The sequence below is a fragment of the Diadema antillarum genome, unplaced genomic scaffold (assembly GCF_040938485.1).
Source record: "Diadema antillarum isolate AM-2024a unplaced genomic scaffold, OU_Dant_1.0 seq00000002_RagTag, whole genome shotgun sequence".
Taxonomy (NCBI): domain Eukaryota; kingdom Metazoa; phylum Echinodermata; class Echinoidea; order Diadematoida; family Diadematidae; genus Diadema; species Diadema antillarum.
Window position 1 is genome coordinate 1,666,387 of NW_027271124.1, and position 25,679 is coordinate 1,692,065.

A 25,679-nucleotide genomic window follows, 5' to 3' on the forward strand; every position below is an offset into this window, starting at 1 on the left:
GGGAGTTACAAAGCACGCGGATACGAGAGTTTACAACGATCGAACCCTAGGGTGTGAGGGGAAACGCGGGAGTTACAAAACTCGGATACGAGAGTTACAAAAAAGAACGTACCCCACCATCCCGTATTAAGAGCATGGTGTGAGGGAAACGAGGGAGTTACAAAGCTCGCACCCCTCCCATAGTGAGAGCGTGTTGTGCGGGAAACGCGGGAGTTACAAAGCTCGGATAACAAAGATCGTACCCCACCCGTATTAAGAGCTGGGTGTGAGGGAAACGCGGGAGTTACAAAGCTCGCACCCCTCCCATAGTGAGAGCGTGTTGTGCGGGAAACGCGGGAGTTACAAAGCTCGGATAACAAAGATCGTACCCCACCCGTATTAAGAGCAGGGTGTGAGGGAAACGCGGGAGTTACAAAGCTCGCACCCCTCCCATAGTGAGAGCGTGTTGTGCGGGAAACGCGGGAGTTACAAAGCTCGGATAACAAAGATCGTACCCCACCCTATTAAAAGCAGGGTGTGAGGGAAACTTTCTCTACTGTTATCTAATCTTTTTCTGTTCTTCTTCTTCTTCTTCTTTTTCTTTTTTTTTCTTCTTCTAATTACTGTCATTACAGTAAGCCTATTAGTATCATCACAACTTTGTTACTATAACCTCTGTAATTTTCTTTTGTGCAAGCAACAAACTATCTTTCTCTATCTTTCGTCTGCATGAGCATGCACCAAGTGTTTTCTTTATTCAAGGGAAAAAGAAAAAAAAAAGCAAAATCACAAGCGTTGCGCTCAATCTACTTCCTTACGTTTATTATTGAGAAACTTAAATATATACTGTAGCAACGATTGTACTAGAAATGCATATCAGCATCAAAGTAAGCCCATTTTCTATTATTCCTTGAGTTACAATAATCTCGCATCCTTTCCTTGCTAACTCTATACCAGAAGAGGGATGACGGGGCAATTTCAAAGTTCGCACTCGCATTCAGTGGAGTGCGCTTCTGCGGTAAACGCGGGAGCTCTAATCTCTCATCCCTGCTCAGAGGAAGTTGAGGGAATACGCGGGAGTTACAAAGCTCGGATAACAAAGATCGTACCCCACCCGTATTAAGAGCAGGGTGTGAGGGAAACGCGGGGGTTACTATAAAGCTCGTACCCCTGCCGTATTATTTTGTGCCCGTTTTACATTTCTTTTCTTTTTTTTATCATGAATCATGTGACGAAACATCGTAGACCAACAGAAAAACAACAAAAATCCATTATTTCTTTTCTAATTTATGCACTTACTCTGTGACACATTTTCTGGGTAAAGTTCTTCAATCTTTGGCAATAAATTCACATTCATACTTTTCACGAAAAAAAAAATGGGTTGCACAATAAAGTTGAGGGAATACGCGGGAGTTACAAAGCTCGGATAACAAAGATCGTACCCCACCCCAGGGTGTGAGGGAAACGCGGGAGTTACAAAGCTCGCACCCCTCCCGTACTGAGAGCGCGTTGTGCGGGAAACGCGGGAGTTACTATAAAGCTCGTACCCCTGCCGTATTATTTTGTGCCCGTTTACATTTCCTTTTTTGTTTAATCAGGTGATGAAACATCGTAGACCAACAGAGAAATAACAAAAAGCCTTTCTATTTCTTTTATAATTTATGCACTTGCTCTGTGACACATTTTCTGGGGAAAGTTCTTCAATCTTTGGCAATAAATTCACATTCATACTTTTCTGGAAAAAAAAAGATTGTGTTGCACAATTAAGCAATGAAATATTCTTGCTCACATTTTCTTCTCTACAGTTATGGTTTAATGAGAAAAATGGCGATATATAGGCTTTATTGAAAAAAAAAGGTATGGTTGGATGTTTTGTGATACAACTGACTTACACATTTGCACCAAAAAGTGATATCCTGAACATTTTTAAAATCATGATCATCAGATAGATACAGTAAAATGTAATATATGATTTTTGTTTCCTATATCCCTGTTTTCAATTAGATATAATTGCATTTCCTCAATTTCACAAGCTCTGAATCTTTGATCTAACAGTACCATGAATACAAAGTGCCTACATTTTTTTTCTTTTCTTTTTTTAGTGGCCTAAATCACTTAGCGATAATGGAATATACTATATATAGTTAACGCATCATGGTGTGATGGAAAATTATTTTCTGGCACGGGGTATATCCCTTTCTCATTTTCGCATGAGTGACATAGCTCGTATCCCCCTCCTGTATAGAGAGTAGAGAGTGCCCCTCCCCCAACTATACTTCATAAGTGATATCCAGAGTGCGTGATTACACGAGTGACGAGGTTCGTATCCCGCCCGTATTGAAAGTAGGGTGTGCAGGATTACGCGGGAACTTCAAAGCTGATTACCCCTCCTGTATCGAGAGAAGGGGCGCGGGAAAACGCGGGAGCAACAAAGGTCGTAATCAACTTGCCTGTATTGTGATTACAAAATGCGGGAGCACGCGGGAGCTTCAAGGGTCATTACCCGTCCCCTCCCTTATTGAGAGTTAAACAGGGAGAGCGGGACTACACGGGAGCTACTACCTTTCTTCTCATTTACATGACCACTTTCAGTGTTAATGCCTTCACAGACCACAGGCAATTATTGAAATTGTATAATAGGCATGCTTTATTTTCACTTACCTTTCTCCTCACTTTCACGAAGAGTTTGTCGGTATATCATTATCATCACTTCCTTGACAGAATGCTTGCCCTTCTCAATAAGGTCTTGGTTCACATGTCCATCGACAAGCTCCGGATCTTAAATGTATATGTTAAATATCTGATGAACGCTATTAACGAAAGCTTACCCCTCTGCCACGACACGGAGTGATCATGCATTTCTTCATCTGGCGGCAAAATATTACATACGGTGAATATCCAAATGATGGTTGTACACCCGGAAACTTGAGTCGTAACGTGGCAAACAAAATCCTCGACGTTGTTGCAATATCAAGTGTATATTGCAGATTTCATTGACATCCAATGAAGTGAAAAGGGAAAACTTGTCACATAGTTTCATAACCTTACTAAGTGTTCATCACACGCAGACGAAGAAAAATTTGTCAAGGCAAACCTATGGTTTCACTATGCGTTCACTTTTTGAATTGTATTCAAATAATCTATTCTGTACTATCCTTAATCTGATCAATCTTGCTGCTCTTCTCTGCGTCTTCTAGTATCATCGTAACTTCGTTTCTTTTACCTCTTTAATGTCCTTTCCGATAGGCAATAAGGCAACTGTCTTCTCTATATTTCCTCTGAGCACCAAATGGTTTCATCAGTCAAAAGAAAAGAAAAAGAGGAAGACAAACAGCGAGGAGCTCGATATGCAATTTATATACATTCTTCGTAGAATATTCATGTTTTGGCAGGATATTGGTCCTGGCAATCACTATAATGTCTATTTCATGTATTTATGAACTGTGCATTCTTTTCTTCAAACCCACCAGTTATCAAACTCATTTTCTTTACTGGAGTAACAGTAACAGTAACAGTAACAGTAATGTCGTATCCTCCCCTTGTTAAGACAGGATACAGAGGGGCAATTTCAAAGTTCGCACTCACTATTCAATGGAGTGCTCTTCTGCGGTAAACGCGGGAGCACAACACTGATCTCAGACTCCTTTCATGATGTTCAGAGGCTTAAATGTTAAAGGAATACGCGGAAAGTGCTACCAGCTCCACAATACTTTGGGTGCTGAGGATTACGCGGAAGACACAAAAGCTTGCACGTACCCCTTCCATATTCCTTGGAGCGAACGCGGGAATCGCGGGAGCTACAAATCTCGATTCCTCCCGCGTTCACAGGAGGTTCTGAGCAAATACAAGCATACACAAATCCATTCCAGAATTTTATTTTCTGTTACATTTAGTCCTATCCATGGCCACATTTTGTCGGGATTGTGGTACCGGGAATTTTATATTGTACTTCTTCCCATCCACAAGCTTTGGTTCTACTAATCATTTTTTTTTTCCCGGAAACTTTTTTTTTCATAGTATACAATCACATGTAATATGGCAAACCTGTAAATCCATCAACAGATTACAAGTAGTTTTTGATTTGTTCTGCATTTTGATAACAGTAGTTACAAAAATCCATGGGAAGAGGGAAACTTGTCAAATGCATAGTATTCAGCATCCACCTTAAACAAACAAATGCGTTCATCTTTCGAACCTCATACTCACATCTTTACACCTGTTATCTAATCAGTCTTTTTCTGTTCTTCTTCTTCTTCTTCTTCTTCTTCTTCTTCTATACTGTAATTTCGTATCATCACAACAACCTTGTTACTATGATTATAACCTCTGTAATTTTCTTTTAGACAAGCAGCAAACTGTCTTTCGCTATCTTTCCTCTGCATGAGCACCACGTGTTTTCATTATTCAAGAGAAAAAATCACAAGCGTTGCACTCTTAATCAATACTTTCTTGACAGAGTATTTGCTATGGCCGATTTTGGTCCGGGTCATCAGTAATGGACATGGGAACCATTTTTTCAAACTCACCAACTTAAGATCTATAGACATGAAGCAGAGAGGCGGAACTGCTTGAATTAATGCACTATAAACTATGGGTATATACGGTTATATTTACTTGAGAAACTTTAGTATAATATAGCAACGACTGTAGACATGCATATCAGCATCAGAGTAGGTCTATTTTCTATTATTTCTGGAGTTAAATAATCTCGCATCTTGTCCTTGTTAAGACTATTATATTATACAGAAGAGGAGGGATTACGGGGTAATTTCAAAGTTCGCGCTCTCTATTCAGTGGAGTGCGGTAAACGCGGGAGCACTAATCTTTTATCCCTCTCGTGATGCTCAGAGGAAGCTGAGGGAATACGCGGGAGGTACAAAAGCTTGCATGCCTTCCGTGTTCACTGGAGCGTACGCGGGAATTGCGGGAGCTACAAAGTTTAATCTCGACTCCTCCCGTGTTCACAGGAGGTTCAGCGTGAATGCAAGCTTACACAAATCCATTCCAGAACATACTTTTTTTGTTTTTGTTACATAGGTCCTGCATGGCCACATTTTTCGGGATTGTCGTACCAGAAATGTTATACTGTACTTCTTCAAATCCACAAGCTCCGGTTCTTAATAAAATAATGAATAATCAAATATGAAATTTTATACAATGTATATATACATTTTTCGGAAACGTTGTATATAGTAATAAAAGATGGCAAATTAATCCCTCGAAACATCACAAGTCTTTGTTTTTATCTTTTAGTTTGATAACAGTAGTAACAAAAATCCATGGTTAGAGGGAAACTTATCAAATCACTCAGCAATATTATTCAGCGTTCACCCAATAAACAAAATAGCATGCGTTCACCTTTTGAACTGTATATACTCACGATTATTTACACCCGTTATCTAATCAAATATTTCTCTGTTCTCTTCTTCTACTTGTTACTGTCATTATTAGTATTATCATAACAACTTTGTTACTATTAACCTCTATAATTTTCTTTTGGACAAGCAACAAACTAACTGTCTTTCTCTATCTTTCCTCTGCATGAGCACCACGTGTTTTCATTATTCAAGAGAAAAATAATCACAAGCGTTGCACTTAACCAATACTAGTCTTTCTTTACAGAGATTTGTTATGGCCGATTTTGGACCGGGTCATCAGTATAGTGAACATGGGAACCATTTTCTTCAAACTCACCAGCTTGAGATCTTATACAGACATGAAGTATATGGGAGGCGGAACAATTAGAATTAACGCATATTTATTTGAGAAACTTCAGTATATTATAGCAACGACTGTACCAGTCTTGCATAATCAGCAGCAAAGTAGCTAGTATAGGCCTATTTTCTTTTATTTCTGGAGTTAAACTTAATAATCTCGCATCTTTTACTTGTGAAGACTATTATACAGAAGAGGAGGGATTACGGGGTAATTTCAAAGTTCGCGCTCTCTATTCAGTGGAAAGCGCTTCTGCGGTAAACGCGGGAGCACTAATCTCTCACCCCTCTCGTGACGCTCAAAGGAAGTTGAAGGAATGCACGTACGGGAGGTACAAAGATTGCATCCCTTCCGTGTTCATTGGAGCGTACGCGGGAATCGCGGGAGCTACAAATCTCGACTCCTCCCGCGTTCACAGCAGGTTCAGCGTGAATACAAACTTACACAAATCCACTCCAGAATATTATTTATTTATTTATTTTTTAACACTCGTCCTGCTTGACCACAATTTTCAGGATTGTCGTACCGGAAATTTTATACTGTACTTCTTCAAATCCACCAGCTCTGGTTCATAATCAAATATTATACAATTTTTTTTTCCGTACACGTTTTTTCTTCTAGTAATATCAGATGGCAAATAAATCCCTAAAAACATTACAAGTCCTTGTATTATTCATTTTGATAACAGCAGTAACAAAAATCCATGGTAAGAGGGAAATTTATCAAATCATTAGAGTATTCTGCATTCACCTTAAAAACAAACAAATGCGTTCACCTTTCGTACTGTACTCACATATAAACACACCCATCATCTTACCAATCTTTTTCTGTTCTTCGTCTTCTACTTATTACTGTCATTATTACTACTATCATAATAACTTTGTTACTATAACCTCTATAATTTTCTTTTGGATAGACAAGCAACAAACTGGTATCTGTCCTCTGCATGAGCACCAAGTGTTTTCATTACTTAAAGAAAAATATATCAAAATCACAAGCGTTGCCCTCTACTTTCTTGACAAAGTATTTGTTATGGCCAATTTTGCTCAGGGCCATCACTAGGTAGTTATGAACTTGGAACCATTTTCTTCAAACCCGCACCAGCTAGAGATCTTAGACTTGAAGCAGGGAGGCGGAATTGCTTGAATTAACGCACTATCAATCTATGGGTACGGTTATATTTGAGAAACTTAAGTATACTATAGCAACGACTGCATATACTATAGAAATGCATATCAGCATCAAAGTAGGCCTATTTTCTATAGTTGAGTTACAATAGTCTCACATCCTTCACTTGTTAACTCTATACCAGAGGAGGGATTACGGGGTAATTTCAAAGTTCGCACTCTCTATTCTGTGGAGTGCGCTTCTGCGGTAAACGCGGGAGCTCTAATCTCTCATCCCTCTCGTGATGCTCAGAGGAAGTTGAGGGAATACGCGGGAGGTACAAAAGCTTGCATGCCTTCCGTGTTCATTGGGGCGTACGCGGGAATCGCGGGAGCTACAAATCTCGACTCCTCCCGTTTTCACAGCAGGTTCAGCGTGAATACAACCTTACACAAATCCATTCCAGAGTATTTTTTATTTTTATTTTTTATTTTTAACACTGGTCCTGCTTGGCCAAAATTTTCAGGATTGTCGTACCAGAAATTGTATACTGTACTTCTTCAAATCCACCAGCTCTGGTTCATAATCAAATATTGAGGAAATTTTGTTTTCCGTACACGTTTTTTCTTCTAGTAATATCAGATGGCAAATAAATCCCTAAAACATTACAAGTCCTTGTATTATTCATTTTGATAACAGCAGTAACAAAAATCCATGGTGGGATGGTAAGAGGGAAATTTATCAAATCATTAGAGTATTCAGCATTCACCTTAAAAACAAACAAATACTTTCATCTTTCGTACTGTACTCACATATAAATACACCAATCATCTATTCTTATCAATCTTTTTCTGTTCTTCGTCTTCTACTTATTATACTGTCATTATTACTACTATCATAACTCTGTTACTATAACCTCTATAATTTTCTTTTAGACAAGCAACAAACTGGTATAACTGTCTTTATCTATCTGTCCTCTACATGAGCACCAAGCGTTTTCATTATTTAAAGAAAAAAATATCAAAATCACAAGCGTTGCCCTCTACTTTCTTGACAAAGTATTTGTTATGGCCAATTTTGCTCAGGGCCATCACTATAGGTAGTAATGAACTTGGAACCATTTTCTTCAAATCCGCACCAGCTAGAGATCTTAGACTTGAAGCAGGGAGGCGGAATTGCTTGAATTAACGCACTATATAATCTATGGGTATGGTTATATTTGAGAAACTTAAGTATACTATAGCAACGACTGTACTAGACATGCATATCAGCATCAAAGTAGGCCTATTTTCTATCATTTAATGAGTTACAATAATCTCGCATCCTTCCCTTACTCTATACCAGAGGAGGGATTACGGGGTAATTAAGTTCGCGCTCTCTTTTCAGTGGAAAGCGCTTCTGCGGTAAACGCGGGAGCACTAATCTCTCACCCCTTCGTGATGTTCAGAGGAAGTTGAGGGAATACGCGGGAGGTACAAAAGCTTGCATGCCTTCCGTGTTCATTGGGGCGAACGCGGGAATCGCGGGAGCTACAAATTTCAACTCCCCTGCGTGTTCACGGGAAGTTCTGAGTGAATACACTAGTCACGAGGTAAAATCGAGACTTGTCAAATCATTATGAAGATGAGAGTTCACAAATGCGTTTATTTTTCGAATCGTATTACATCGTCTGTGTCTACTCTTTGCCTCCTCTTGTAATCATAATTTTTATTGTCTCCTCTCATTTTGCAAGGGGTCTGTGCCGTCCATTTACTCACTTCACAAAAGCTAATTCCAATAATCATTTATGTCATTATTATCATGACATCATAATTTTCTTTTAGCTCTATAATTTCCTTACGGATATTTCTAAGCGATACGACAGTTGTTTTCTAGCTCTATTTTTCGTATGAGCACGGTATGGTTCCTAGCTTTTCATATAACTTAAGCAAATTTAATAAACAAACAGTGCAACGGGCCGCGGGGCGCTCAACAAATTGTCGATCGCGCGTGCCAGCTGTTGTGATCGCATTTTTCTCGACAGGTTGTGAGTATCAATGACATTTCGGGGAATACACGTTCTTTAGGGGCTACACGTGTTTTCACGGTTCTCTGCTAAACTTTATTCTCTGACGTTCGTGTATGGCAAAAAGTTACGGCAAATATATAGGCCATAAGTAAAGCAAACAAATGGAAATAAAAAAAAAAAATCTTTCTCGTACGTTGCCTTACGCTGTGACAGGGAATTAACAGCTGATACGAACTAGCACAGGCTTATATTAGCCCATGCGGTACCAGAAACACATGGAAGGCAATATTATTTATTTATTTATTTATTTATCATCATTATTACCATTATTATTATTATTATTTTTGGTACTGCCAACCAATCGACTCGGCGGTCATAAGTTCGACAGCACGGTCGGAGAACTAGATGTGAGACACAGGTGCGTCAGTTACCAGTGGGCCTACAAACTGTACTTTACGTACCTACAGGAATACTGTACTACTATCGCAAAAAACACATCGTGCTGTTTTCATGGGACTGGAAATCAATTAGACGTTCTGCATAAACTGTCATGTTGCATTGATTCTTGCCGTTCGATGCCTCCTCGGGACTCGCTCGAAATGAGAAGGTAACGATATTATACCATTGCGTTCGTGGTCCAATGCGAATGTCTTCTAGTCTTTAATGATATGTAGCATAAATTTTACTTGGGTTTTGCTGGGATTGATTCCACATTTGTTTTTCAAATATGTACAAGTTTTGTACTGTGATTACGCCACTCGTAACACATACATACAGTGCACATTGCGTCGTCAGGAACAGCTAGCACACTACAAGCACAACGTTGAATCGCGCGCTGCTAGTAGCTGTGCTTATGCTGTGCACAGTGTGCATGCATGCTGCAATCGCGATCGTACAACTCGCACTCGCTCGTGTGGGCGGGAGTTCCCTGTACTGTGTGCGGTATTGTCGCGATTTTTGGCGCCGCACACATCGTCCACGGACTTGCGAAAATTCTGCATGACAGAGCGCGGGAGTACGCGGGAGGACGCGGGCATACGCGGTAATCGCGGGAGTGACACGGACCCCCACAGGTTACCGCGAGCGGGACTGTACATATGTATATCATTCCCAAACTTTTAAACTAGCTGATCAATATTAAACTGGGAAAAAAGGAACAGCTGGGTAGCAGAGCCCTCCTGAGACTAAACATTACCTGTAGCTCCCAAAACTTTGCAATGCTGTCCAAAAAGTTTAGCTTGATCCGAGTCTTTGCCTGTGAACATGAAAATGACAGGGAGAAAACAAAAACAAAAACAGAAATCAAAACATTAACACTTTTTACTGGAAATACAATACTGTATGTCATGAAGTGCTGACATCTTCTCCTTGATATCACAAAACAAAACCATATCACAATAGGTCCACATTCCTGCATAAGTTCAGAGTTTTTTGTACACTGCACAAGCTGATTTACAAACTGGTAAATTGTAGGCACTTTTGTTTGCATCAACACTTATGAACACCATGCATGCATGTGTGCACAAGTACAATGTACAACTAAGTAGGCTACTCATGGGCTCATTGGCATTATGTGTGTTTATCATTAAGCTCTAAAACTGACTTGAAAACTTTTGAAAGCTACATGTTCATCAAATAATAATCAATGGACAAATATAGATTTTTGAAGGGCAATATCTATGCCACGTGGCACAATTACAATTTGTACTTAACCTTTCAAGTGCATGGTTAATTCAAAACTTAACATGGAAAGGTTGGTTTGAAAATTTTCATTGTGAATCAACAATTTGAAGATGTCTTCAAAAAATATTCTGCCAAGACACATGGACATATCATTGCATGTTCACCTGTACCACCTTTATTCAACTAACACATATTTCCTGTGAACTGCATGGAGTTTTTGAGCATTTATTACAAATACAATGTGACATTTTCAACAGTTCAAAGGCAATTATTACAGTACTGTAAAACCATAACATCTTCATGTACATTTTAATTACGCAAAGTTTGCAAGAGCCGAGATTCACAAAATTAAAATGCAAGCAAAAGTTTTTGTCTACATTATATGTATTGAATGCCAGTGGCAATTCATGAAACTTTAATGTCACAAAAATACCTCAAGTGCTTTACAGTAATCCCCTTTAAACATTAATGTTTGTTATAATTTAGTATATTTACATTAATGCTGCACAGCAAAGTATCAACTGATTGCGGATATGAAAGTACTGTACATGTATGTATTCAAATTAATAATATTCTCCTGTCGAATTGTTTTTTATGCAACTGATTAACTAATTGCCCTACATCAACATAAATTTAAGTCGATGTAGGTAATTTGTCAATTAGTTGTATACTGTACATGTACGTATGTATGAATTATGAGAAGCTCTTCTCAACTCTTAAATCATAAGTAACTGAGCCTGCACAACAGTTTCATTCTGCAATGTACATATATACATGTATGAAGTAGGTACAATGTAGTTACTGCTTTATTTGAAGTGCCGTACAGTGTACTTTGCTCGGTTTACTGTCATGTTTCACACGTGCAATCATACCCATTAATTGTGTGGAAGTTTTTCTGGGAGATGCTGGCAGAGGATTGATGTCATGACTGGGCTTGCTGATATCTCATATTGTGCTGTTTTCAGTTTGCGATAATGTGTCCTTAATTGTTTGCAATTTCAGCAAAAAGCTAATGAAAACATTATCTACTAGACAATATGCCAACTTATTTTGTTTGCTTTTTTTTTAAAGCTAATGTACCTGACTAAACAAACTGGTTCTCTGACATGAGGCACAATACAAATATTGAAGCACACGGGGTCACTGAAACACTAAACAAGCACACTTTGACATTTTCTTCCATTTTTCATAGTCGATAACACCAATGGTAATATACAATAATCAAATGTTGCAAAAATGACAATTCCCCTAAATGATCATCAGTTATCACTGTGACATTAAAAACAGCAAAAATACAGTGTAGACTGAGGTCTCATGCGTTTGGTTATTCATAATTTTAAAATATAAATACAAAAAGTATTCATGTGTCATTCATAAAATCAAAAGTGCAAAACATCACTCAAATGTTGAATTTCCTCATTACATTTGCTATCAATAATTCTTTAGGCTACAGTTTCAACCCAATAGTAAAGCATAAGATAATGTACATCATTTGTACTAGTATGCATAGTACGCTTAGCAGTTTAGGAAATGTCTTTATTTATGGCACAACTTACATTTTTTTAGGCATGATCTTGACCTTGAATATTAATCTTAGTGGGCTTAATACATCTCCATATTGTAAGGCTGCTCTTGTAGCAAGAGGCCAGTTTCATTTACTAGCATTATGGGATTAAAAGAGATCATGGAAACACTGTGTGTGACTGAATGAAAACAAGATTGTACTTTAAATGGCTGAAGGTCACAGGTGTTATATGACCCAATTTCAAGCACTTTGATGAAGGGCATTTACCCAATCATTTGATGCCACAACTTCTTTCAGTGAAATTTGCCATGCCCCTCCTTTCTCCTAGATGAAAGTGTTGAACCAGCAAAGATGATTAAAAGTGGGACAACAGAAAAAGTGATCACAAGATGCACTCACAGCTTCATGCATTCCTCCTTGATGATAATGCAAGAAATTGCTCCACCTCCATTCTGCAACACAGCATTAAAACGATGACAAAGAAAAACTACCTAAAAATCACATGCCAGCAATTCAGGTGAGGTCATCTCTGAAATTTTGGAAGTCAATTAAGGCAATCATGCAACCATGGTAACGTATACAGAGACCTTTCTAGACTGCAGCAAATGCGTGCAGAGAGTTGAGGAACTGAAGAATCGTAGAAATGGAGAAGTCATCAAGAATCAGTACAGTGACATCTCTGAATGAGATGTGTGTAATTTGGGTTTGTTCTGGTTTTGTTTGCATTTACTTGTTCTTCTATTGGCTTGTCTGTTTGGTTGTTTGTTTGTTTTTGCATTATATTTTGTTGTAATTTTGTTTGTTTTACTCACCTCAAGCTCATTCAGTCTCTGCACTCGGGGAGTAAATCTGAAATTTTCAACATCAACTGCAAAGGGTGGCTGCCAGTCCTGCATATGGAAATAAAGAATAAAAGTGTGTAAAGTGGTTATACAATGTACATCCACCATGTTTATGTGGGTGAGGTACACATGTACAGTCTTACACACTCAAACAACATTAATTAATTTTTTTTCCTGGGTGAATCAGACCCTTAAGCCTCTTTTCGAGTATCAAGCTATGAGTGAAGTACAATTGTAGCAACATCCAAACACACACAGTAACACACACACATGTTTTGTATTGCATGGTGTATACAAATCGGGAAACTGTATCGCAAAATAATGTGTTGGGTGGAGCGCCCTCGTTGCAAATGAGTGGTCTAGGTCATGCGCGATCGGCCGAGAAGCCTGCTCAACATTACCAAGCCGGGCTGACCAGATTTTGCGAGCCTTTTACGAGGTGCTTTTCTCTATCTCAACCTTTATGCGTACAGATTGCTCCCCGCGCTTAATTATAATCTTGATTATTATTTTACTTATATTACAATGGAATTATTATTCTTTCCGTTGTCGAAAAATGAGTGTGAATTTCTTTTATATATGAGATAAAAGGCGTAAATATTCAATATTGAATGACGCGCCTTTAAGCACCAACAACAACAACAACAACAACACACACACAAAGACAAATAAATGCATTGACATTGAATGCAACTCCACTGCAATACGTTCAAACATTGCTTAGAGCAAACTCAAACAAACAGTATGGTTATTTATGGAAATCTTTCAGTCGCAAGGGCTATTAGGCGAAAACAGTAAGGTGGAATTAAATACATAGATACTTCAAAGTAAACATGCTAGCTTTGAAGGGGATGGCTAGTAACTGATCAGTGGGAATCAGTGGGAATGATGGGGGATGATTGCTCCAATTCTTGTGGGATTCTTGAAAGGGAATGCAAACCCAAAGAGCAATGTGGATTGAGTGAAAGCAGCAACATTAGTAGAACACATCAGTGAAAGTTTGAGGAAAATCGGTCAATCGATGCAAAAGTTATGAAATTTTAAAGTTTTGGTGTTAGAACGGCTGGATGAGAAGACTACCAGAGGTTATGACGTATGAGTGGACAACAATACGAAGAAAATATAAAGGAAATTCAACAAAAATTCACTTTTCTAGCATTATGAAAGAGCACTTGACTAACCGCTTTCAGAAAGCAGGGGGAATAATTGCAACCCTGAACATTTTGTCAGTATCAAGTTGATGGAATTTGTAATGTTCATGAAAAACAAATTTTTGTGGAATTTTCTTTATATTTTCTTTATATTGTTGTCCACTCATACGTCATAACCTCTAGTAGTCTCCTCATCCAGCGGTTCAAACACCAAAACTTTAAAAAATCATAACATTTGCATCAATGGTCTGATTTTCTTCAAACTTTCACTGATGTGTTCTACTAATGTTACTGCTTTCACTCAATCCACATTGCTCTTTGGGTTTGTGTTCCCTTTAAGAGTACAGTCAACTTCGGATACCTCAAATTCGTCGGGACTGAAGAAAATGGTTTGACGTACGCGAAATTTGAGGTACGCGTACGTAGAATTTTCGTCGACTTATCCAACGTCTATCTATGTTCAACATGGTATCTGTTATAGTGCCTACTGATTGTTTGCATGCTTTTCAATTGGAATTGAATCGACTTTTATATGAATGAATTGAATAAAAATTGGAATTGAAATCACAGTTTCAGAAATAAAGATTTTAGTGGCCCTATCGTGCCACCAAAAAAAGGTAGGATGTTTGCCTTTACTTTTGATAATGAACAGCAGTTATAATCGGCTCCGGAAGATGCTAAAATAAATGTCAGATGTTTGCTTTTGAATTTGGAAATGAATAGCAGTAATATTCTGCTCCATACGATGCTAAAATAACTGTCTGATATTTGCTTTTAAATTTTGAAATGAATAACAGTAACAATCAGCTTCGTTCACTGGTAAAATTAATGTTTGATGTTTGCTTTGACGTTCGGAAATGAGTAACAATAATATTCAACTCCTCACGATGATGAAATAAATGCTGGATGTTTGCTTTTACGTTCGAAAGTACAATGGCAATAACATTCAGCTCCGGAAGATGCTAAAATACATGTCGAATGATTGCTTTTACGTTTGCCATGTTTGGAAGTAAATAGCAGTAACATTCTGCCCCATACGATGCTAAAAAATATTGGATAGTTGCTATTACATTTCGAAATAAATAACAGTAACATTCAGCTACGTTTGATGGTAAAATAAACGTCTGATGTCTGCCTTGACGTTCAAAAATGAGAAACAGTAACATTCGGCTCCGTACGATGATAAAATAATTGTCAGATGATTCATTTCACTTTCGGAAGTGGACAGCAGTAACATTCAGCTCCGTATGATGATAAAATAAATGTTGTATGTTTGAAATGAATAACGGTAATATTCTGCTTCCTACGATGCAAAAATAAATAACAAATTATTGTTTTACATTTGGAAATGATTAACGGTATTAATCTGCTCAGTTAGATGCTGAAACAAATAGCAGATGTTTGCTTTCACGTTTGGAAATGGATCAGGATAGCATTCAGCTCCGTAAGATGCTAAAATGAATGTCGGTTGTTTGCTTTTACATTTAAAAATGATTAACGGTAATATTCGGCTCCGTAAGGTGCTAACAGACTAAGAAATGTTGGATGATTGCCTTTACATACAATAAGACATGAATAACGGTAACTTTCGGCTCTTTACAATGCTAAAACAAATGTCAGATGCTAACAAATGTTGACAAATGCTCTCACTTCCTCATTTCAAACGTAAGTTTTGACCTCCTAAATATATAGGCATCAACTTTTATAATAATCTCTACGCCTACTTGTTAAATCTTAAAACACAGAATAAGATGATTGAATTTTCTATTCATTTGTTTTAGACATGGGCATCTGTATCACTTTAATAATCCTTAATATTGATTTTTCAATGTTTAGTAAGACCGATCTAGTTTTTCTGTTTTTCTTAATTTTTGTGTGTGTGTGTGTGTGTGTGTCACCAGATTTTACTTTCGACCACCAAAAGATAAAAATCAATGATATCGGTGCAGGGATGCCAGTGGCAAATTGCTCTCGGGCCGGAAATTTTTTTTGTGAACGAAATTGATGTGCGCGAAGCGCGAAGTCCCTTCGGCCGGGGTCCAGGGCCCGCTCAAGGGCCCTGGAAGCTCTGTGGTTCTTAGATGCTCTCTGGTGCAATCTGAGCATTTCTGAGGGCTCTTCTTCCCTCAAATCTAATCCAGAGAAATGAATTTGTAGCAAAAATAAAGAAGTCCTAGTGCCGTAAACTCCGTAGCTTTGCTTCGTTCAGCTGACTCGATCGACTCACCATACTCTCTCAGCGCTGTAGCTATAGCGAGAGCGCAGCATGATCCATGCACCGCACATATAGTACATCGCCTAGAAACACCACACGTTGTTCGATCGCGATCGCACATGCTGGTATAACGCTTTCCAGATAATAATGTGGTCGTATTCTAGAAAAAAAAAATGAATTTGTAGCAAAAATAAAGAAGTCCTAGTGCCGTAAAATCCGTAGTTTTGCTTCGTTCAGCTGACTCAATCGGCTCACCACACCGTCTCAGCGCTGTAGCTATAGCGAGAGCGCAGTATGATTCATGCACCGCGACCGCACATACTACACATGTAGTACATGTAGTACATCGCATAGAAACACCACACACTGTTCGATCGCTATCATCGCACGTGTTGCATGTCCCAGCTAGCAGCAGCAACATCGCGCTAGTTTTGCATGACAGTCGTTTTGTGATATTTCCATGTCCAAGTATATGCGAAACATACTACGCAAATCGCGAAAGTGAATGTCCCATAAGTTTAGATGATCATATTTTTTCGTTTTTCTTTCTTTCTTTCTTTGAATCTTTCTTGTGTTTTCCGGCTTTCCCACACAGACGTAAATGATATCACGAAGCCGGAAATTGGACATCAAAATATGAAAAAGCCGGAATTCCGGCTATTGCCGGAAAACTGGCATCCCTGTCGGTGGCCCGATAAAAGTTAGTGTGGAGCCCTGTCTCTTCTATTCTTTATTATGCTTGGCCTAGATACTTCCAGATCATATGCCACACTATTTTCCTAATCGCATTGCTGAAAAAAAAAAATCAGTGCTTGCGTTCTCGGGGAAGAATAAATGAAACAAACTTCGTGAAAGGCAAAAGAAAGAGTTTTAAAAAGGCACTACGCAGGAGATTGATGTTTGGACAGTGGACCATGATTAATGCCAAAGATATAACTGTCAACACCTAAGCAGGTGCACCACGACGGTTAAGAAATCTACGCGCATGGTATGACTATCACGATCAAGAATTAGAACACGGTGGTTAAAGAAGAGAAGATGATGGGGCAGAGCGTAGTGCTATCGTAAGCACTCCATTAGCAAGGGTGCTATGTGCATACCGTGTACGTATGCAGGTAGGTGTTGAGGATTTTTCTTGTCAGCTGTGTACCGGGTATTTCTTTGGGCGCGCGATTATTCTGGTCTCAGAATATTTACAGTCGAGTGTGAAAATATTTGTGACATGTCTTCACTGTCCACGCGCGCTTAATTGGAGATGCTGAGTGATGTTTGCAATTTCGATTCGAGCTACATGCTGGGAAAAACAATAAGTTAATTAAGATCGGGACGGTTGATTTCACGTCGAGGTAACCGAACTTCGAGTTATTTTCTTCGAGCTACGTGAATTTTGATACACAGAAACTCCATAGGAACAATCGGGACTTTCATTTTGCCCCCGAGGTAAGTGATATTCGGCTTATCCGACGTCGAGGTATCCGAAGTTGACTGCACATTATATCTATTGTCGTGTGAAAATTATTTGCTTCAGAACAGTCTCATATTCAAGTAATGTGTAGTTTAATGCCCCGGTCACTGTACAGGCATGCGTTATGACAAGGCTGATGCAGTCAAACCTGTCTATATTGGCCACCCAAGGGAGACGAAAGGAGAGGCCGCTATGGAAAGGTGGCCCCTATAGACAGGTCATCGGACATTTTTGTGTGCGTTGCCTACATGTACAGCTGTACATACTTTATTGCCATTATACATTTATGTAGTATGTGATGTGTGCACATGTGTGCTTCATGCATCGAACAATGTTGGTATTGATTGATCTGTTGCACAGTAGCATGCGTAGGGCTACTTTAACTTCAAGCAAAATTTTCACTATTAAGTGCATTTCTATGACTGAATGACGGGTTAATGTATCATACAGGGAATACTTTTCCTGGTATCGCATCGCAATTTGCTATGCACTTTTACACCACTGCTACACAAACTATCTTTTGCATCGCAATTTGCCATGCACCTTTACACCACTGCTTCACAAACTATCTTTTGTGTAGCAGTTTTCTTCCATAGAAATGTACAGGATACCATGTGAAATATTGTTCATCAGCTGAAATTGCTTATCAAATTTGAGTTGGAAAATTATTCCCTGATGTAGCAGTGGCCATGATTAAACACTAGCCATGAATTACACGCACAGCTGCAAAGTGAAAAAACATGCTGAATTATTGGCTCGGCTGCAGCTCCATACACTATGGGTCTGTGGCCGCTATACACAGGTTTTACGTAAGTCTACCAGGGGGGCCAAAATTGGTGGCTGCTGACCATGTTAGACAGGTGGAAGCTATACACAGGGTCTATAACACGGCTTTTCTCTTGGGGGGATTTTTCAGTGGCCGCATACGGCAGGTGGCCGCCAAGGCAGGTTTGACTGTACAGGGTACTTACAATGGTACTGTATATGGGCTCACAAAGGACACAGTACTCCATACACAGTGAGTGTAGTTTTAGCAACACAGGCCATTCTCAGTCAGTCACAGTGCCTACATGTTTGTACTTGTGCTATTCCAACGACCATGTCATCAAATGGCTTCTTCAGGAAGGATGGGTATTGCTTTTGTGTGAAGTACACATCATAATACAAATGTACAGCACCTTAAAGTTCCTGTGATTTTGCAAAATAAAGGTATTTATAGCTCCTTTATTTCAGCAGCATTTAGTGATTGTTACACCAGTCAGCAGAAGGAACAAATAATGTACACTACATGTAAAACTGTAGGTGCACTTACAATATATGATATTGCACTTGTACAAAATTTAATGGCAATAAACTGCATTATATTCCACATACTAAGAATCTTGCTAAAGGATTGGTCAAGAGCTGATCATGTGATAAAGCTTAGTTTTGCCCATCACATCACCTGAGAGGAAAAGTTTGTTACACTCTATGATGATAGTCATTTTGTTTGGCTGATCTCTTAGGCCAAAAAAAAAAAAGGTTGTATTGCGTAACATGAGATTTTCAAATACTAGGGTTGGTCGGGCGGATTTTTTTAAAAATTTTATTTAATTTTATTTTTTTTATTTTTTGGCTACCTGCATTTTACGTGTAAAACTCGTGCTCAGCTGCTCAGTAAACAGTTACAACTGCTGCACCAAATGTGCTGTGTTCATCTATTCTACAAATCATTTATGACGCCGATATTACTGGAATTATACCCCTTCACAGAATTTAAAGATGTTGAAATCCCTATCCTGAATGTTTTCACTTCATATTTCACTATTTTGACTAAGATAAGATAGATGCAAATTGACCCATATGTACGATCTTTTCATCGCACACGGCGATCTCTATTACAGTCCCACATATACAGATTCGTGTAAGTTCTCCACACAAGAAACCTATGGCAAAACTGTGCACAATACATCGCAGTCTGAATGCTAAGTACATGTATACACTGAATAAATCTTGTTAAGAGTACGCGCCAGTGTTGGAAACAGATGACGTACTGATCAAGCGAGGCTTATGCGATGCGCTAGATCTCTCCCTCGTACATCCGATATCCCCAGAGCCGTTTCCACTTCCGGGTTTGTGCGATCGTGATCGCAATCAACAAGATATTTGATATCATTAGCAAAAAAAAATAATAAAAAACATGGGGTCGGCGGAATTTTTAGGGTCGGGCGGGTTACGCCAAAACAACAATTTGGGGGGCCTTAGTCCACACTGTCCTCACGCGTGATATAAATTACAATTTTGAGTACACGCGAAAGAAAGTGCATTGCACTGTGGTCTATCATTTGACCTAGGTCAAGTGATAGACCACAGTGCAACGCACTTTTATTTCGGTGCCACACGCGGGGCACAGAGCAAATTTGTTGTTTTGTCATCTACGCGCATACGTCTATAAAAGTAAACTACGTAGCCTAAGCCCTCATGATACCCAGAGACTCCAACTCTCCCGCTTTCGACGGGAGATCTCCCGCAGAAAGCCGATTTTTGCAAAATCTCCTGTTCTCCCGCTTGGGATTTAATTTCTCCCGCTTGAAATGATTTTCTTACTTAGTGTCATCATATGTTCAAAACTAGAGAAGCACTCTGAGAGCGCAGACCTCCGCCAAGCATGCAGCTCATTTCCACCACTGATCTTGTTCTTCCATAGAGATATCAGTGATTTCCACCCATACGTGTACTGAAAGTCGCCCGATTTCCCAATATATTAAAGACCTTTGTTACGTCATAAACCCTCAGCTGCACAGCGCGCCTCCTCCTAGCAGAAACTAGAGCACGCACTCTAGTGCGCGCATGCAAACCTCAAATACTACGCGCAGCCTGAACTCCCTAGTTCATTGACCCTACCTGCCAAAATATCAAAAATCCTTCATAAATTCCCCCAAAATTCTTGGATCACCACCAAAAGTTATTCATTTGTTACTTGTGTCATTCTCAAACTTTCCTGCAAGTTTCATCCCAATCCGTTAACTACTTTTTGAGTTATTTTGCACACGGACAAACTAACAAACACACAAACCAATGGTAACGAAAACATAACCTCTTCCCTTGGCGGAGGTAATAAGCCTTAGATAGCACGGGAGAGCATCTAGAACCCTAGAGCTGGACCCCGGCCGCAAGGAACTTTGCGCTTTGTGCACAAAAAGTTTGAGTCTCCCGTTTGCCAGGGGTTTCAGGCGGGAGAATCTTCAGATCAGAAGGTGCTTTGGGTTGGAGTCTCTGGATACCTAAAGACAGCTAAAACGGTTTCAGATGTGGAATAAAATGGGAATATCTGGGATCCTAGATGTGGCATACAAAGCAAATAATAAACTTTTGGTTTCAGGCAATAAGACAAACTATCACTTCCTCAGCAATCTGAATGTGTACACGTTGTACGCTATCTTTCCTCAGCTGCGCTTCGGAAAGATACATGTGTAGCTACATCCAGATCGCCTCGGAAGTGATAGTTTGTCCCATCACCTTCACAAACTTGGTTGATTATTTGCTTACTATACAGAACTATCACACAGTATAATATGTTTATTTTACTGATTTTTTTTTTTTTCAGGTGCAAGATGTGTACAGACACTGTTTAAAGAACTTCAAAAGGAAAAAAAATGAACTAACATATGTACTAATTGCAACAACCACCATCACCTGGGTTCTCATGCAAGCACAAGTGCAACCCCCACTAGCTGGCAGCATACCTGGTACATACATTGACAGTGTAAACTCACTGTACAGAGCTACATTGTACAGTGTACACTTGCACATGTACAGTGAGTTCAAATGTACACGGGTACATTTGTCCGGAGTAATGAATGGTTGTATGATCGAGTACGGTACAATGAAAGCCATCTAAAAACATCTTAACCTCCTAGAATGTGAAAAAGATGAAGATTAGTAAACTGTTGACTGTTTACATGTCTAGTGTACTTGTATACAATTGTATATGACATTCCAAATTGAATTGTATATGACATTCCAAATTGGACTTTACAAGTGCATGGGTCACAAATGACAGCTTGACCTTGATTTTTTCTCAGCACAACTGTGCGACAAACATCACAAAAATGATACTGTAAAACATGACATTTTAGCGACACATAATTTTCGCGAATTGGAGCCAACAAACTTTTTTCAAAAACTTTTTTCACGGCATGAAATTTTCGCAAAGTGCCTCTGGCATTCAATGCATTTCGCATAGACAAGAGCCTTCACGTGCATTTTAATTTTGCAAAATCAGCCCATCTTCAACGTGTTGCCAGGTACTACAAAAAGGAGAACCCCTAACATAATCCCTCCCCCTGTTCATCTCCACAGACTTGGCATGCAGTAAACTAGCAGATGCAGGGGTAAATATGGTGACAGACAAATCATTTGCTAGTCACATTCCTTACAGGGAACGTAAACCCAAAGAGCAATGTGGATTGAGTGAAAGCAGTATTCAGTAAAACACATCGGTGAAAATTTGAAGAAAATTGGACAATCGATGCAAAAGTTATGAAGTTTTGTAGTTTTGGTGTTGGAACCGCTGGATGAGGAGACTACTAGAGATTATGACGCATGAGTGGACAACAATATAAAGAAAATTTAAAGAAAATTCCACAAGAAATTATTTTTCATGAAAATTATTAGTTCCATCAACTTGATACTGACATATGTGACCCGCGACAACGGTTTCAGGCAAAAGTCGCAAGAGCAAATTCCCTTCTAGGCGGGGTACAACTTTACAAAGATTTTGACTATTATTTTTGTCGATTTAGGTTTTTTGCAGAAATCGAATCTTTGATATGTTTTCTACATCTACACTAAATTTAATTGCATAAGACTAAGTTTTTCCTATCGAAAATGGAATTTTAAGCACCCTATGTTGGATCGCACTCGTCAGTTTCAAGCTTCTTTCGAACGCCGCGCCAATATCCCCAGTGTTGCTACGGCGCATGGTCTTGCATGCGATTGGCTGGTGCGTCGCATACATTTACATAATTCTGCTTTCGGAGACACCAGTTGCAGCGTGTGGGGAATGCTTTGTCCACGCGTGCACGATTACATGCTCCATTGTTCTTGCTATTATACAAATGATGCACAGGATAGAGTGCGTTAGTGAAGGCGTATAGTGCACTCGAGGGTATTTACAATTGTGAAACATGCACGAGGCGAAGCCGAGTGCATGTTGCACTACATTGTAAATACCCGAGAGTGGCTATACGCCTCCTCTAACGCCACGAAATAATCCTGTGCATCATGGGTCGAAAATTCGAAAACTAACAGCATTTTTCAGCGTTTTTCACGTACCTTTGTGGGTCAAGACGTCCGAAGATGTTCGTCCCAAACATTTACGCACATCGCACTCGGAAATCCCGCACATACAGTATAAGTATGATGGGGGGTTGGGTTTCCGGACACTTAAGTTCCCGCATGAAAACTTACTTATTTTACATAGAATATGCACCCTTTACCTTTAAAGTCTTGATATAGACTCCTCATATAGGCCTACTAGACAACATACTCTGAAAACGGCGTGAGAATTAACCTGCTAAATCGTTGGATTTGCCCTTCAAAGTGACTCCATGTACGCGTCCGGTCCCACAACACTTGGTCTACTGTACACTGTACGTATGATATGTACGCCACACGTTATGCACAAGGCGTAAGGGAAGAAAGGCCGGCCGGCCGGCAGCCGTAGCCCGAACCAAAGCACATGAGACTCATTTCAGCGCTTCCTATTGGCTACATTCTTGAACCCATTTTATAAAGTGGTTTATACGCTCGCTCTGTAGTGCGTGCTCTTCGTTTGGCTTTCTGTCCAAACTATTCTAACGCAATGTTCGACAACGGAAGTGAAACAAAAATCGTGTAGCATGACATAATCGTGTGAAAAGAAAACTAAATATTCTCAAATTTGTCTACTTGTACATGTAGTAAAGATTATGACAGCAGACTGACTCAATGGAAGGCAGATAAGAGGAAAGGAGCGGTCACATGTGACCAATTATATTCAAACACTACACATCAAAATCGCATCAAACTAACGAGTCGTGTTTGGTTTTTTTTTTTTTTTTTTAAATTTAAGCAAAAGGGTCGCCAATGATAAAGACAAATCAACCACAATGAAAACACAATTTGTAAATGTGTGGATTCGCCACCGCTCCTGTTACATATGCACACAGTCATGGCGTGTGGATGCCATTGCGTAATACGTGCACCATGGTACACCATACGTGCAATTATCGTATTCGCCATCTTGAAAGACGAACTGGTAAACAAAACCGAGCGAAACGCATTGTTTTTCGGCTCCATACGCTGAGCTCCGAGGAAGGTGCCCGGGAAATTTGACTCTCTCAGTGAGCCAATCAGAAGGCGATGTGGTTGCTAGAGGCGGGGCTTAACATCGATTGGCACCATCGTACGGATGGGTGATTCTCCCCTCGCATCGCCGCTCGGACATTGTCTTTGAGAAAGAGGTGAATCTTCAAAGCCTGTTTTCTCGCAATTTTGTCAGACTAACAAATTAAAAAGTGCATTTTATTTCTCTTTGTATGCCCACTTATGGTGTCGAAGAATACAAGTGTTTTATATCAATGCAAAGCTTAGGAAATGGGCAATGTGATTCAGTGAAAAAATGAATTTTCAAAATTCCCGACTTTTGCCTGAAACCGTTGTCGCCGGTCACATATAATGTTAAGGGTCGCAATTATTCCCCTGTTTTCTGAAAGCGGTTAGTAAATTGCTTTTTCATAATGCTAGAAAAGTGAATTTTTGTTTGATTTCCTTTATATTTTCTTTGTTTTGTTGTCCACTCATTTGTCATAACCTCTCGTAGTCTCCTCATCCAGTGGTTCCAACGCCAAAACTATAAAAATTTGTATTTTTTCCATCGATTGTCCGATTTTCTTCAAACTTTCACTGATGTGTTCTGCTAATGTTACTGCTTTCACTCAATCCACATTGGTCTTTGGGTTTGCGTTCCCTTTTATATTCATTTCCTTTTTTTTTTTATTGAAGATCAATGTTCTTAAAGGTGCATGGTCCCGGCGATTTAGTCAAATGCGTACGCGGGCGCACGGCGCAAGTTTCCTATAGAGACCCATGCTATTGATTCCTCTTTGGCGCTTACGCTGTGGCCCACTTCCCCGAGTCCGAAGAAGTCTGATCCACTGTAGTCACTGGTCTGATCACAGTTCGGCTCATGATTCGGGTCAGGGGGATGACAGCTTTAGCAAATTTCTTTTGTGATGTCATAATAAGAAGCACATACAGTATGCACGCACCCTGGCATTACTACAGACTGCGTGATGCGCAGAGAAGACAACGAAGGCAAACTTACTTAGCAACACCTACGTGCTTTACTCTTGATGACAGCTCAACTTTGGCTAACTTCATATCAATGCTGACGGTGATTGGAAGTATCATCAACAGTGCCCTCTACACTGCTGGGACTACTGTAAAACGAGAAATTTTCGCATGCATACGCGAAAGTTTTTGTCTACACTACATGCATTGAACGCCAGTGGCAATTCGCGAAAATTTCATGCCGCGAAAAAGGCTGTCAGCTCCAATTCGCGAAAATTTCATGCCGCGAATATATCATGTTTTACAGTACATGTACATGCATCTTTAAGTGTCCACTACAGGGTGCTACAACTGTACATAACATTTTTTCTTCCACTTGCCTGCTTGATCATTAAAAGTAGATTTTCAAATTGATCATTGAATTGTGATACACCCTCCCCCTTCTGTCCATCTCCATGGACTTCAGTTACTATATGCCATATATTTTGTGAGACCTTTTTTATTTTTGCAATTTTCGTGAGTCAGCTGCTATTCGCGATATCAAAAACATGCGAAAATATTGACTCTACGGGACTGTAATGCCGATATGAATGTGACGCACACGTTATATTTCTCCGTTCTGTACAGGACTCCACGATCGCGAATTTAACCACTCGCGAAATTGCCGGGAAGTCC

The 25,679-nt window shown here is 39.5% G+C and overlaps 1 protein-coding gene across 1 annotated transcript in view; it reads right to left on the minus strand.

Moving 5' to 3' along the window:
* Window positions 1–25,679, minus strand: part of LOC139724884 (lysine-specific demethylase 5A-like) — a 73,884-nt gene that overhangs the window by 43,807 nt on the left and 4,398 nt on the right. Inside the window, exons 2-3 of the mRNA XM_071636007.1 lie at window positions 12,830–12,907; window positions 10,005–10,064 (exon numbers count right to left, since the gene is read on the minus strand). Coding sequence (XP_071492108.1) covers window positions 10,005–10,064; window positions 12,830–12,907 — 138 coding nt within the window. The remainder of the gene's footprint in view (window positions 1–10,004; window positions 10,065–12,829; window positions 12,908–25,679) is intronic.